The 15,195-nt window shown below is 44.1% G+C and overlaps 1 protein-coding gene across 1 annotated transcript in view; it reads left to right on the forward strand.

Annotated features, from left to right (window-relative positions):
- LOC134212740 (neural cell adhesion molecule 1-A-like) overlaps positions 1 to 15,195 on the forward strand; it is a 416,812-nt gene that overhangs the window by 374,789 nt on the left and 26,828 nt on the right. The window contains exon 10 of the mRNA XM_062690855.1: positions 9,825 to 9,987. Within this exon, the coding sequence (XP_062546839.1) occupies positions 9,825 to 9,987 (163 nt within the window). The remainder of the gene's footprint in view (positions 1 to 9,824; positions 9,988 to 15,195) is intronic.

Here is a 15,195-nt window from a genome sequence, read left to right on the forward strand (position 1 = left end):
AAACTTACCCAAACTACCATACAATAGAAAACATGTCAATCAAGAACAAATTATCATAACTTGTAGCAACCAACAACCAACTGCACAATCTTTTTTCATGATTCCCCTTCATTGTCAACGATCTTGATAGTGAACATCTAGATTTCAATCCTAAATACCTATTTGCCCAACAGCCGTTGCATTTTCCTCATTAGACTGACTCATATTTGTTAAGAGTATAATTAGGCCGTTACAAATATTTAATTTACTTTTTGTCCTACTGGTCTCCGAGAGGTCAAGGGGGGGATAATAAAAAATAAATATAAAAATCAAAAAAAATCAAAAAACTCATCGGATTTGTTAAAGAATGTTTTGAAAATCATCAAAATTATCCGAATTTTATTTTGTTATTTTTTGGCAAAAAAATCCGAGGGGGAGGGAGACAAAATAGATTTTAAATATTTGTATCGGCTTTATGCTGGTTTGTCTGAAGTTTCACTTGCAACACAATTCTGACTGATTCGGTTGCATATTGATATATAGCTGGCCAATATGAAGAGCATCGCCCATGAAATTTAGACAAATTGCAATAATCATTAGGGGAAGTTTCCTCGGATTACATATTTGAACCGTTTTTGAACCATATTAAAGACTTTTTATTTTATTTGATTTTGTGCAAGTGATGAAAATATGTTCTACTGTACTTGAAACTACACAGAATTCTGTATTAAATTGTTTTTTTTTTACGTAGGACTACGTCTGTCTTTTCTATATTGGGGTACACTTTGCAATTGGGAAAATCGGAGACCGTCACGAAAATACGATAGACTTTGAACGTTAATATCTCATCCGTTTCTCGATGGATTTCCACTATTTATTATTAAAAATTGGCAAACAATCTATAAATAGTAAAACAACCAATCTTATGTATGCATCGCAAGCACAGACATCAAAATCAAGCAACTTACGGGTTTGGATCTAATCCTCAGTTTGAACAATATTTCAGCAGCACGATGGCACTGGTAGCATTTTCAACGGAAAACTATCGCATTGATGGTGGTCTTCGGCGTCCGTGGTCATCATTCAACCTAAACGAACCAACATTCTATATGAAGAAAGAGTTGATTACACTTATTCCAAATTGTGGCGTCTTACCAAATACCCATCAAATTTGGTTGCAGTTAGTTATTGGAAAAACGTATTGGGGAAAGAAATTTTGATCTTCCTAGGACCAGTATTTTCTGGACAGAAAAGGTTGATTGCAAAAATGGTCTGTTTCGGTGTCATCGCCGTGGTAGCTTGGTTGCAAACGTATTGTCTTATCTCCCTCTGACGCGCACTTGTGATTCTGCTACAAAAGGGCAACTTTCTTTTGTATGAAATGATATAAAGTGATGAAAAAAACCGATTTCATTTCCAATGACTAATAGAAACAAAACCAAAGAATCTTGCCAACAAGTTCACTTTCTGCCGACCATATTTAAATCGATAAAGACGCTACTTTAGAGAAAAATTTCTACAGCAACCACCCAGCGGTGGGCGACCGTCGCTCAGACTGACAGACGCCAAGCGTACTCTGAAGAAATTACGTCTTGGGTCAAATTTATTATGTTACTCCTTTCGACAAAACGTATTTTGATTCATTAACAGCTCACAACCAAATTCAGAATCATCGAGAAAATTACCAGTCTCTCCCATGCTCCGGGACCGCTCTCTGTAGAATCCCGTTCAAAATGGCTCGCGCGCGCCGTAAAGCAGTTTTCTTGTATATAGTGAACTAATCCCATTAGCTCCACCCTTTCGTTAATCGTTATGAGTGCACATCATATTTACACCCATATCAAGTCACAAAGAGGCGGGGCTAACGCGCTTACTTCATTGAATACGATAAAGCTGCCTTCCTTCGCGCGCGATCTTTAGAGAGCGGTCTGGTGAACGGGGGTCTGGGTCATTTGGCATAACGCCACTTGGCATAAGGTCATTTGGCATAAAGGCCATTTGGCATAAAGGCCATTTGGCATGATATTATTTTTAATAAAAGCAGAAAGAAAAGAGTGGGTCATTTGGCATAATTTTGAACTGTGAAAGCGAAAGGGATATTTCTCGCTTAACTTTTCAAAAGGACCTAAGTAACATTTTTTTCATGAATTAATTTGAATAGCACAATCAACAGAACAACATGAAAGCTTTCGATTGCGCTATTCAAATTAATTCATGAAAAAAATGTTACCAAATCACTGAATTAACAGATTCATGTAATGTTTAGCGTAGATAAAGTAGGTCGAGGCTGTTTTATGATAAATTTAGATTGATTGTAGACATTTTCCGGAAGAACGAAATAGCAAAACAGCAGAATTACTTCCGAGAGAGGGATCACATTCAGGCCACATGCCTACTTTTAAAGTAGGGATTACACCCACCATTGCTTCAATCCGGGCATGCGCCTTAAGACCGGATCAAATCCACCATTGCCTTAATCCGGGCAAGCGCCTAACTTTAAAAACTCAAGCAACACACTTGTCGTAGACGAGTTACTAAAACCAATCAAGTCACATATGAGTTATTGCAACCAAATCAATCTGAATTGTGCTTTTCGGGGAAGAGATCACATCTACCATTGATTTATTCCCGACAAGCGCCTACTTATAAAGAAGGAGTCACATCTACCATTGCCATAATCCGGGCAGGGCCTACTTTTAAAGAAGGGATCACATCCACCATTTCATTGCCACAATTCAGGCCACACACCTACTTTTAAAGAAGGGATCACATCCACCATTGCTTCAATCCGGACAAACGCCTACTTTAAAAGAACAAATCAAATCCTCCATTGCCATAATCCGTGCATGCGCCTATTTTTAAAGAAGGGATCACATCCACCATTGCCTCAATCCGGGCAAGCGCCTTATTTGAAAGAAGGAATCACATCCACCATTGTCATAATCCGAGCAAGCGCCTACTTTTAAAGAAGGGATCACATCCTCCATTGCCATAGTCCATGCAAGCGCCTACTTTTAAAGAAGGGATCGCATCCACTATGGCCTTAATCCGGGCATGCGCCTACTTTTGAAGAAGGGATCACATCCACCATTGCCTCAATCCGGGCAAGCGCCTACTTTTAAAGAAGGAATCACATCCACCATTACCATAATCCGGGCTAACGTTTACTTTTAAATAAGATATCTTCCATTGCCATAATCCGGGCAAGCACCTACTTTAAAAAAGAAATCACATCCACCATGACCTTAATCCGGACAAGTGCCTACTTTTAAAAAAGAGATCACATCATCCATTGTCATAATCCATGCAAGCGCCTACCTTCAAATAAGGGATCGGATCCACCATGACCCTAACCCGGGCAAGCGCCTACTTTTAAAGAAGGGATCACATCCTTCATTGCCCTAATACGGCCACACGCCTACTTTTAAAGAAGGTATCATATCCTTCATTGCCATAATCCGGTCACACGCCTTCTTTTAAAGAGGGGATTACATCCGCCACTGCTCTAATCCGGGCATGCGCCTACTTTTGTCTTGCATTGCAAATGCATTCTTTCCACGAGATGATAATGTCTTTTTAATATTGTTATCGACGGGTGTTACTATTCCGGGGTTTTTTTCCGCACCACTTAGTCACCATTTAGCGAATGCAAAGAAAAATTATGCCAAATGTCCGTTATGTCAAAAGACCCTCACTTTTGACGTTGGTTACAATTATGTCAAATGTCAGTTATGCCAAATGGCCTTTATGACAAATGACATTATACCAAATGGCGTTATGCCAAATGACTTTATGCCAAATGGCCCGCTCCCGGTGGACGGAGGTAACATAGTCGAATGAAAGACTTGGTACGCAGCTGGGTGGTGCGGATAGAATCGACTTGGTTGTCAAACTGAAGCCAAAATTTTCTATTGTGCCGGAGCCAAACATTGAAGATTGTGGTTATGTTCGTTTCTGATCTAATATTGAGGAGTATTGTTATTATTTTGGGAAAAAAATAAAAACAAACTTTGTTTGAGTTTTGTATTCTTTGTAACAAATATTCTCACATTATACTTCGAGTGGAAAATTAGTGGGAATGCACCTAAAAAGCACTCGCTACGAAGTTTCACGAGATTCAGCAGTTGATTGGAGCATGAATTTATGTAAACAATCGTAAAGTCATGTAGAGTCTAGCGCATTTGTGCGCCGTCATGCAGCGTGGAAAGAGAAATTCGAAGAGCGGGAAATGTTTGACAGCCAAGTAACTGCAAAATAATTTTGTTTATGGGAGTGATTTCAAAATATCCCTCTACTCGCTTGAGCGCAGAAAAGCGGCTCTATCCGCAGCACCCAGGTACGCAGTACTCAGTCTTCAGAAACTTGTTCTAGCTTGTAACGTCGGGTAACCGACGAAGACAATATGAATTCAAAAACCGGTAACCGACGAAGACAATATGAAATCAGAACCCGGTAATTCAGCTGGAGAACTTCATTTCAATTCACGATGGCAGCATTTCAAACTTGCGGTGCTGCATGAAACGACTATGAGTTTTTTTTTTTTTTTTTTTCCTCACTCGCTTAACTGTTGCCTTGAAGATATTCAAAGATAACATGTCGGCTTATTTACCCTCATCGTAAGGGTCCTGTAAAATGTCACCCAAGTTTGCAAAATATGTGCCCGTACTGTGCCCTGGGCAGAACGCGTGCTGCCAGAATCCAGGCCCACCTTCTTGTCACGCAGCCGCAGGTTCACCAACCACTCAAGGACTTTGGATACAAGTAGCACATTTTAAGCAAACTTGATTTCAGCAACTTTAATGTGATCGAATTCGGTCACATATGAGTTGTGGCAACTAAATTGTGACATGTGTGCTACTCGGGAAGGTCAGTATAATGAGCCGGTACTTCGTGACATCCCGGCAGGAGATGCAGTTTTCAGAAATGGGGATGACCAAATTATTTGATCTCTCATCCGGGAAAGTTTGATCAGACGAGATTTGGTTGACCATCTCTAGGAACCGAATCTTGGAGGAAGGCAGTTGGTTTTTGAGCATAGGTACCCAATCCTTTCGGGACCGGGTGACTTTCCATTGCTGCTGGAAGGGGGGAAAGACAGCACAACAACAGAAAATAGTAGATTGAAGTCAGAGTTTTTTAATCTGGAGGAACCAGAAAGATTGTGGAAAAAAATGTGTTAGGTGTTACCAGTAATTGACCGCTAGAACTCGGTGGAGTAGTCGTTTACTGACGCGACGCTAGCCTTTCAAAATTGGTATACTCCGTTAGGCATAATGGACGATAGGCATAAAATTGCCTAAAGAACAGCTCATGACATAAAGAAGGCAAAATTATAATTAGGATAGTTTTAATCAACGCGTGACTTTATCGTAATTAATTTATTGGCTTTTTCGGTGATAATTATACTACTCAAAGTGAAAGGGAGTAGATTATTATTATTTATTCAGACTAAGGCCGAAGTGGCCTGTGCGGTATATAAGAGTCTTCTCCATTCGGCTCGGTCCATGGCTACACGTCGCCAACCACGCAGTCTACGGAGGGTCCGCAAGTCATCTTCCACCTGATCGATCCACCTTGCCCGCTGCGCACCTCGCCTTCTTGTGCCCGTCGGATCGTTGTCGAGAACCATTTTCACCGGGTCACTGTCCGACATTCCGGCTACGTGCCCGGCCCATCGCAGTCGTCCGATTTTCGCGGTGTGAACGATGGATGGTTCTCCCAACAGCTGATGCAATTCGTGGTTCATTCGCCTCCTCCACGTACCGTCCGCCATCTGCACCCCACCATAGATGGTACGCAGCACTTTTCTTTCGAAAACTCCAAGTGCGTTGGTCCTCCACGAGCATCGTCCAGGTCTCGTGTCCGTAGAGGACTACCGGTCTAATGAGCGTTTTGTAGATTGTCAGTTTGGTACGGCGGCGAACTCTATTCGATCGGAGCGTCTTGCGGAGTCAAAGTACGTACGATTTCCAGCCACTATGCGTCTCCGAATTTCTCTGCTGGTGTCATTTTCGGCACTCACCAGTGAGCCCAAGTACACAAATTCTTCTACCACCTCGATTTCGTCACCACCGATGCAAACTCGCGGTGGGTGGCTCACATTGTCTTCTCTTGAACCTCTTCCTATCATGTACTTCGTCTTCGACGTGTTGATGACTAGTCCGATCCGCTTAGCTTCCCTCTTCAGTCTGATGTAGGCTTCCTCCATCTTCTCAAAGTTACGTGCCATAATATCTATGTCGTCGGCGAAACCAAATAGCTGGACGGACTTATTGAAAATTGTACCACTCGTGTTAATCCCTGCTCTTCGTATTACACCTTCCAAAGCGATGTTGAATAGCAAACACGAAAGACCATCACCTTGCCGTAACCCTCTGCTGGTTTCGAAGGGACTCGAGAATGCCCCTGAAACTCGAACTACGCACATCACCCGATCCATCGTCGCTTTGATCAACCGTGTCAGTTTATCCGGAAAACCGTGTTCGTGCATTAGCTGCCATAGCTGGTCCCGATTAGATATTTTAGAAATGCCAGATTATACAGAATTCAAATTAAAACTATTTATTCAATTTCAATTTAAATCGATCCTTGGTTTGACCTCAAAAAGCAATTAGTATTTGCGTTTGTATCGGAAAGTAGGGTTTCTGAAACAAATTTTCGCCAAGTTCAAAAAGACGTGTTCGCTGTAAAAATAGTTGAAAAGGTAACGGCAAATGCTTCAAATCAAGATACGATTTTCAAACGATTCCTAATCGCTGGCGAGTTTTAATCACGTGATAATTTAAAAGTAAAATCGCGGATGAGTTTGATCATTCTCGATTTTTCGAAAATTTGATTTTTCCCAACCCTGTAATATGTTCAGTGAGATGGAAAACGGAACAGTCCCCCTACATGTTGGAAATCATCGGTTATGTTCCCTACCCATAAGAAAGGTGACAAGGCAGACATTCAAAACTATCGTGGCTCGAAAGTGTTCCAGATTATTGTAAATGATGCTCTGTTTGCTAGTTGCCAGCGTTAGATCTCCTCTGATCAACAGGGATTCTTTTCAAAGAAATCTGTTTCATCGAAATTAGTTTAATTCCTTTCCACATACCTACGTAGCATGGATTCTGGTGCTCAGGTTGATGCTGTCTATACGGACTTCAAAGCAGCCTTTGATCGTGTTGACCATGAAATATTACTAGCTAGATTCGAGAAAATTGGCGTTTCCCCCTCATTTGTCTCATGGTTAAGATCGTACATGTCTAATAAGGGACCGACTGTTTACTTCGATGACATTTACTTCCAGCACAGAGAACAGACATGGATGCTCGAACAAAATTTCGTTAAAAACGTGTGTAAAGATTTAAATCGCACCTCGGCGCCGCCAACGCAAGCTGCCCGACATAAAAACTCAATTGCACTAAGTGATGGCGTTGGCATACACTTCATAAACAATGTAGTGCTGCCCCCTAGGAGCGAGCCTAGGAGTAATTCGGAATGAACACTAGCGCTAAAAAGTAAAACACGGCAAATTTTAACCATATTTATCAGCACCCTAGCACCGCGCAACGGGGGCATAACGACGTACTTTAAAATGACCAGTACAAACTTTTACACAAGCACGCGAATGAAGATGCAGCCGTAAAAAGTGTAGACAACAACCTCCCGTGCACCATGTTTACGGTACTCGTCACTGAGTGGCGATACCGGCGTTTCTATCTGTGTTGTTAAACCCGCTACTCTATGTTTTGAGATTTTCACAACTTTCACCATGGGCTCATGGAAGAATGGTAGTTGGAAATCGATAAAATGTATGGGAAAATCAGGTATTTTGCAAATTTATGGAAAATGGTGGTGTTTTAGAAGAAAGTAGTGATAAGGAATGAAGTATGAGGTGAAAAGCTTATATCCTGCACTTAGTTTGCACTGATTAGTAGTTTTATAGTGATTAAATTTCGATTTTACTACCATTGAAAAAACGCCATCTCTTGCATTTATCGTTTTGACTGGTACCTTATTGCACACTGTGTCAAAATACCGAGCAGTCTGAAACGTTTTGAAAAATTTCCGGAGTACCTCAAGGAAGTAATTTGGGCATATTGCTTTTTGTGCTATTCATAAATGAAATTGATATATTGTTGCCACCCGGATGCCGATAGTTTTTCGCAGACAATGTCAAGATCTACAAAACAAAAAAACAAGAAACGCATATTTTTGTATTCAGGCTTATCGTCGTCTCCAACACAATCGAAAATCTCATCAAAATTTAATTTGCCATTTCAACAAAAATGTATGAAAGCGCAAATAAAAGTGGGGGAGACTCTGCTGACGGAGAAGTCTTGAAGGCAAAACGCTTGTTTGTTGTGTGTTTCTTATGAATCACATGTCCATTTCTTTTGTTCTAGTGGAAATGGAGCGTGAAGGCGTGAAATACATCATAGGTTGTTGCCGCGAAGGCGTTTTGACGCCCACGGTCAAAATAGAAATTTAGCGAATTTCATATTTCACGGTATGAACTTCTTCAACCTAGCCTACGTGATGTTAGATTTAGCACAGAGAACAGACATGGATGCTCGAACAAAATTTCGTTAAAAACGTGTGTAAAGATTTAAATCGCACCTCAGCGCCGCCAACGCAGGCTGCCCGACATAAAAACTCAATTCCACTAAGTGATGGCGTTGGCATACACTTCATAAACAATGTAGTGCTGCCACCTAGGAGCGAGCCTAGGAGCAATTCGGAATGAACACTAGCGCCAAAAAGTAAAACACGGCAAATTTTAACAATATTTATCAGCACACTAGCACCGCGCAACGGGGGCATAACGACATACTTTAAAATGACCAGTACAAACTTTTACACAAGCACGCGAATGAAGATGAACGTCTTTTCTCTGTGGATTTAGCATCGTTTCATATAGATCCAATACGATGAATATGTGAGAACAGTGAATGGTAGTATTTCCCCCAAAGTACATGACGACGATTCATGGCATTCGCCTGCACACATTGATATCAATAGAAATGAATAAATCTCGCTTAACTTTTCAAAAGGACCTAAGTAACATTTTTTTCATGAATTAATTTAAATAGCGCAATCAACAGAATAGCATGAAAGCTTTTGATTGCAATACTCAAATTAAATCATGAAAAAAATGTTACTTAGGTCCTTTTGAAAAGTTAAGCGAGAAATGTCCATTGAACAATTAAAAGCGCAAATAATGATTGAATGCCACCATCGTCCGCGGATGGATCGTTTACATTTTGTCATTTTAAATGATGCTATTTAATTGATTATAAGGGCGCTTTCCACAATTAGTCAGTCGAATTAGCCTTCATCTTTGTGTTTCGAGCTTGTTGTTGAGGCTCATTAGCGTAATCCACCTATTAAAATAGATGCAAGAGATACGGGCTGATTTAGGGCGATGCGGGGGTACGGTTTGAAATCAGAATTGAAGCAATTAAATTACAGGAATTAAGGAGCCAACCTAATCCGATATGGAAAATATGGAGTCAGGCTTCTAAAAAATATTTAGGCAAATTTGTCAGATGACATTTTACAATACTGTCTGCAGCCCTTCTTTCCTTCTTTCAAATTGATAAGTTTTTCTTCATACATTTTTAATACTAATTTTATAACTAATTTCAAATTCAATTGAACATTCATTTACAAATAGATGTTATTTTCATAATGTTACCTTTTATTTGACTATTCATGAACCAGTCCAATCTCTCACCCTCTAGCAGTTTCGGTGCATCATCATCCGCATCGTGCGTCGATACCGTCGCATACCGCCACCTCCCAACAAATGCGACACAGCCTAATCTTTCCATCCCACCCTCTTTTTATTTATCCCCCAGGGAGTGCAGCTACCTCAAAACTCATCGACGATGAAAATCGTACGCACGGGCCAAAGTCTGGTGATACAGAAGGTGAGCAGAAGTTCCAGCGGGTCGTACCAATGCGGAGCGCTTAACACCGAAGGCGAAACCGTGAGCAACGAGATCAAACTGAACATCAAGTGTAAGTATTGCTGCCGGCCGTAGTGGAATATTTCCCGATTTATTCGGGAAAGAGTTGGAGCGTAAGGTTCATTTATAGCGTATAGAAATACATGTGCCCCTAAGGATTCGTGCTTTCGATTAGATCTGTTCGAATTGAAAATAATGAACCAATCTCAGTTTACGGGAGCCAGATAAAATGCGTTTATGGGTTGTTTGCTAATATGGAATGTGAATTTTTCCATCAGAACCTATTTATTTTTTCCGTGCAAGAATACATATTTGCAGCAGCTCTCTACAATACGCGCTCGTTATTCTGCTACGAACGGCAACGTAATTCTGCTACGACGTCGTACTTTGAACAAATTCGTCTCGCCTCAATCTTCCTATGTTTAAAATGGTGTCCATGAGAAGAATCGATTAATTCCCAATAATGCATATTTCGAATCACTAACGACCACACGACCCACGCCATAGGCTGGAATAACAAAACCAAATAAGAATCTTGAAAGAATTAAACTTGACTGCCACTGAAGCCATCCATGCGAATACTTATTTGTAGCATCTCCCTCCGACGCGCGCTCGTGATTCTGCTACGGACGCCAGGCAACTTTATGGCGTCTCCAAGCGGTTAATTTGCACTTTGAAAAAAGTTCGCCTCGCCTCAATCTTCCTTTATATAGAATGGAAGACCTGAGAAGAACTTTTTGCTCAGCAACTCCGCCGATGCAGCATCGAGATGTCGTAAAATCTCGATTAATCGATTAGTAACTAATCGATTACTCTCGATTCTTGACGATTATTGAATCGATTCATCGTTGAGTAGTAATCGAATCAAAATTAATCGATTACCATAACGATGAATCGATTAATTGAAGTAATCGAAATCTAACAGTTGTCGTAAAATCCCGATTAATCGATTACTCTCGATTCTTGTCGATTATTGAATCGATTAATCGTTGGGAAGTAATCGATTTAAAAGTTAATCGATTATCACAACAAATAATCGATTAATCGAAGTAATCGATTAATTTGCGACATCTCTACCGATGCTGGGACCGCTCTCCGCTATATTTCAAATGAAATGCCACGCGCGCGGGGGAAAGCAGTTTTCTTATAATCAATAAAGATGGCCCATTAGTCCTGCCTCTTTGTTGTCCGGTATGACTGCAAATATTGTGTACCCGTCACACACTTACTAAAGAAAGCATTCCAGTTCGAGACAGCAACACGTACGGACGTGTTTTTTGCTCGCGCATTTTTTCGAAGTGTTTTTTCTCGTTCTTTCGCTGTTTACGTTTTCGCTTGTCGCGTTGGCGTTATTTTCTCCCGGACCCGTCATGGGAGACTCGGTCGCTGGAAAAGTGCCTAAGCGCACTCCTCTTGGAGGCGCCTCCAAGCAGCTTTTGCAGAGCAACGTGTTCTCGCCGTTGCCGCTTGATGACGCCGGCAATCCGCCGAAAAAGAGGAAGAAGCAGCAATCGCAGCTGCCGCAGGTGCAACCGGAGCGGAAGGAGAAGTGCCCGCCCGTGTTTGTGAAGGGCGATCCGCCGGATTTACGACCAAAAATTCGCCAGCTGATCGCTAAGGGGCTGAAATGTACTTTTCGGCTCTGCAGCGAGGGCGTGAAAGTGATGCCGGCCAACAGGGACCATCATCAATCCGTCGTGGAGTTCCTCGAGGTCCACAAGTATGAGTACTACACTCATGACCACCCCGGCACGAAGCCGCTCAAGGCCTTGCTGCGAGGACTTCACGACATGAAGGAGGAAGAGCTCCAAGCAGAGCTTGAAAGTTGCGGACTGAAGCCAGTAGCCGTCCACAAGATCGCTCGTCACGACAAGGCGAGGAAATATCGCGACCAGCTTTACCTGATCCATCTGGAGCACGGTTCCACTACCTGGAAGGACCTGAAGCTGGTTGGCGTTATAAATTACACCGTCGTTGACTGGGAGCGATATCGGCCAGTGCACCGCGATGTCACGCAATGCACCAACTGCTTCAATTTCGGGCACGGCACCAGGAACTGCCGCATGAAGCCGCGCTGCAACAAGTGTGGCGAACCCCATCCGACTGACGAGTGCGACAAAATGGAGGTGGCCGATCCCAAATGCGCCAACTGTGGCGACAAACATCAGGCCACCACAAAGGGCTGCCCAAAGCGAGCCGAGTTCCTGGAAATCCGGAAGAAGGCTTCCACCAGCACCATTCCGAAGAAGAACCGTGTTCCTGTAATCAACGAGGTGAACTTTCCGGCTCCCCGTCGTGCGATTCCAATACTCCCACTGCTACAGCCGCACAAGCGACTGGCAGCGGCAGCTGCATCGGTCCAAGCTCCAGCATCGTCGGCACCATCCACCAGCGAATGGCCCCGCTTCCTCCTCCTGGGTTCCGTCGGCAGTCGGAGAACGAAGCCGTCCCACCGGAAGAATCTGCCCCGCTGTACACTCCGGAGCAACTGATGCCGATCTTCGCGCAGCTCGCCACTCGACTGCGCGGCTGCAAAACCCGATTCGACCAGGTCTTCACACTTGGCATGTTCATCATTGAAAATGGCTGCTAGGGTGGGCCTGGTCAACTGGAACGCTCGCTAAAGAGCAAAACAATCGAGCTGAAGGATTTCCTTGAGGAGAAGGAAATAGACGTGGCGTTCATCACCGAAACGCACCTAAAACCGGAGGTGAACATCAACATCCCGGACTTCCGCATCGTGCGACTCGACCGGCCGACCAGGGGAGGTGGTGTGGCCATCGCTCTTCGCTACAACATCAACTGTCGTCTGCTTCCAAGTTTCCAGCTCAGTGTCATTGAGGCCATCGGTGTCGAAATCACCACTTCGGTCGGCACAATCGCGCTCATCGCGGCGTACTGTCCAACGCAAGCCAAAGCCGGCGATGGATCATCGGCTGCCCTTCGGAGGGACATCGTCAAGCTGACGCGGAGGCAAGGCCAGTATATCATTGCCGGCGACTTGAATGCCAAACATCAAGCCTGGGGCAACAGTCGCGGCAATCGAAACGGCACCATCTGGAGCAACGACATGGATCCTGAGCCCGGATTCCCCCACTCGGCTGAGTCGGTCCGGTGCCCACGCAACGCTCGACCTCTACGTAACAAACCTGAGTGACCACGTCTCGCAGCCGGTTGTATACCAGGAGCTCAGTTCGGATCACTATCCGGTGGTGGCGGAACTGGGCTCCTCGGTCAATCGGCACCAGCAGTTACAGCGGAACTACCACCGAGTGAACTGGCAGCGTTTCCAGCAGTGCGTCGATAACACCGTCGACTACGAGGTGCGTCCGGAGACGCCGGAAAGTATCGACCGCCAGCTGTGCGCTATCGAGGAGGCGATCACGGCGGCCCGAGAGCAACACGTACCGACGGCTCGGCAGGTAAGCAACTCCTTAAACATCGATACACTCACCAAAGATTTGATTCGATTGCGGAATGTCACTCGCAGGCAGTTTCAGCGTACTGGACTGCCTGAGCTTAAAACACGCTGCAATCGAATCACAAAAATATCAAGGCCAGAATGGTGGACCTCAAAAATAACGACTTCTCGAATAAGATCCGCACTCTCCCAGATTATGCTAAGCCGTTCTGGAAAATGACCAAAATTCTAAAATCCAAGCCTCGGCCCATTCCACCTTTGATCCCACTAGACAATAATGGCTCTAAGGATCGCTTGATAACTCCTGCAGAGAAGGTCGCTGAAATAGGTCGTCACTTCGTCAGCTCACACAATCTTGGGCAGAACATCGTCAGTCCACACGAAGCAGCCGTCAACGAGCATGCTAACAACATCCATTTGATTCCCAACGACTTCTCGGAGGTTGGAGATCTCAACTGACGAATTGACGGCCTATATCAAATCGTCGAAGAACATGAAGGCCCCAGGCTTCGACAGCATCCTGAATCTCGAGCTCAAACACATGAGTGCTCCGTTCTTTGAGCACCTCTCGCTGATCTTTAATCAGTGTCTCCGGCTTAACTACTTCCCATCGTCCTGGAAGTCAGCGAAAGTCATCCCCATCCGGAAGCCTGGGAAGGATCCTTCCTCCCCCAAAAGTTATCGACCCATCAGCCTTCTCTCAGGGTTATCCAAGCTATTCGAAAAAGCTATTCATCATCGGTTACTTGAGTCTGCCGAAAATCTCAACATCTTGCTCGAGGAACAGTTTGGTTTCCGACGCGGTCGGTCAACTGTACACCAACTGACCCGAGTTACCAACGTCCTCAGACGGAACAAGTTTGTCTCGAAAACATCCGCCATGGCCTTACTCGATGTCGAGAAGGCATTTGACAATGTATGGCATGATGGCCTGGTGTACAAACTACAACGCTACAATCTTCCCAGCTACCTGGTGAAAATCATCAACAATTACCTGTCGGCAAGGACATTCCGGGTCTCAATCAGCGGATCGAGTTCCAATGCGCACAACATCGTCGCAGGCGTTCCCCAGGGCAGTATCCTCGGGCCCCTGCTTTTCAATCTGTTCACCTCCGACATGCCAGAACCTCCAGAAGGCGGCATTCTGTCTCTGTTCGCAGATGACACATCCATCGTCTACAACGGTAGAGTGATCAGAGCGCTAGTGGCAAAACTCCAACGAGGCCTGGATGCCCTGACAGAGTACCTCACCAGCTGGAAGATCTGTATCAACGCGGCGAAGACCCAGGTCATCATTTTCCCCACTCCAAATCCCCTAAACTTGTTCCGCCTGGGGACTGTAAATCATCCTCAATGGCACGACCGTGGAATGGGCCAATGAGGCCGGCTACCTTGGCTTGACCCTCGACAGCAAGCTTATTTTCAGGCAACAGGTTGACAAAACGGTGACAAAGTGTAACGTCTTGTTGAAACTACTGTACCCTTTGATCAACCGCCGGTCGTCATTGTCCCTGAAAATAAGCTTGCTGTCTACAAGCAAATCATCCTCCCTGTGATCGAATATGGCATGCCGGTCTGGAGAGCTGCGCTAAAACCCACCACCTCAAACTTCAACGGGTCCAAAACAAATTCCTGAGGATGATCCTCAACACCCCTCCCAGGACAAGAACATCCGAGGTTCACCGTCTGGCCGGAATAAAAACCTTACATGAACGCTTTGGTGAGTGTAAAGAAAAGTTTAGGGTCCGTTGCTTGCATTCGGATCAGGCTCCAATTAGGGCGCTAGTTCCAATCTAGGTTATCAAATTTCTTATTGTAAATATTAGTGTACATAGTAGT

Source organism: Armigeres subalbatus, chromosome 2, assembly GCF_024139115.2.
Source record: "Armigeres subalbatus isolate Guangzhou_Male chromosome 2, GZ_Asu_2, whole genome shotgun sequence".
Classification (NCBI taxonomy): Eukaryota; Metazoa; Arthropoda; class Insecta; order Diptera; family Culicidae; genus Armigeres; species Armigeres subalbatus.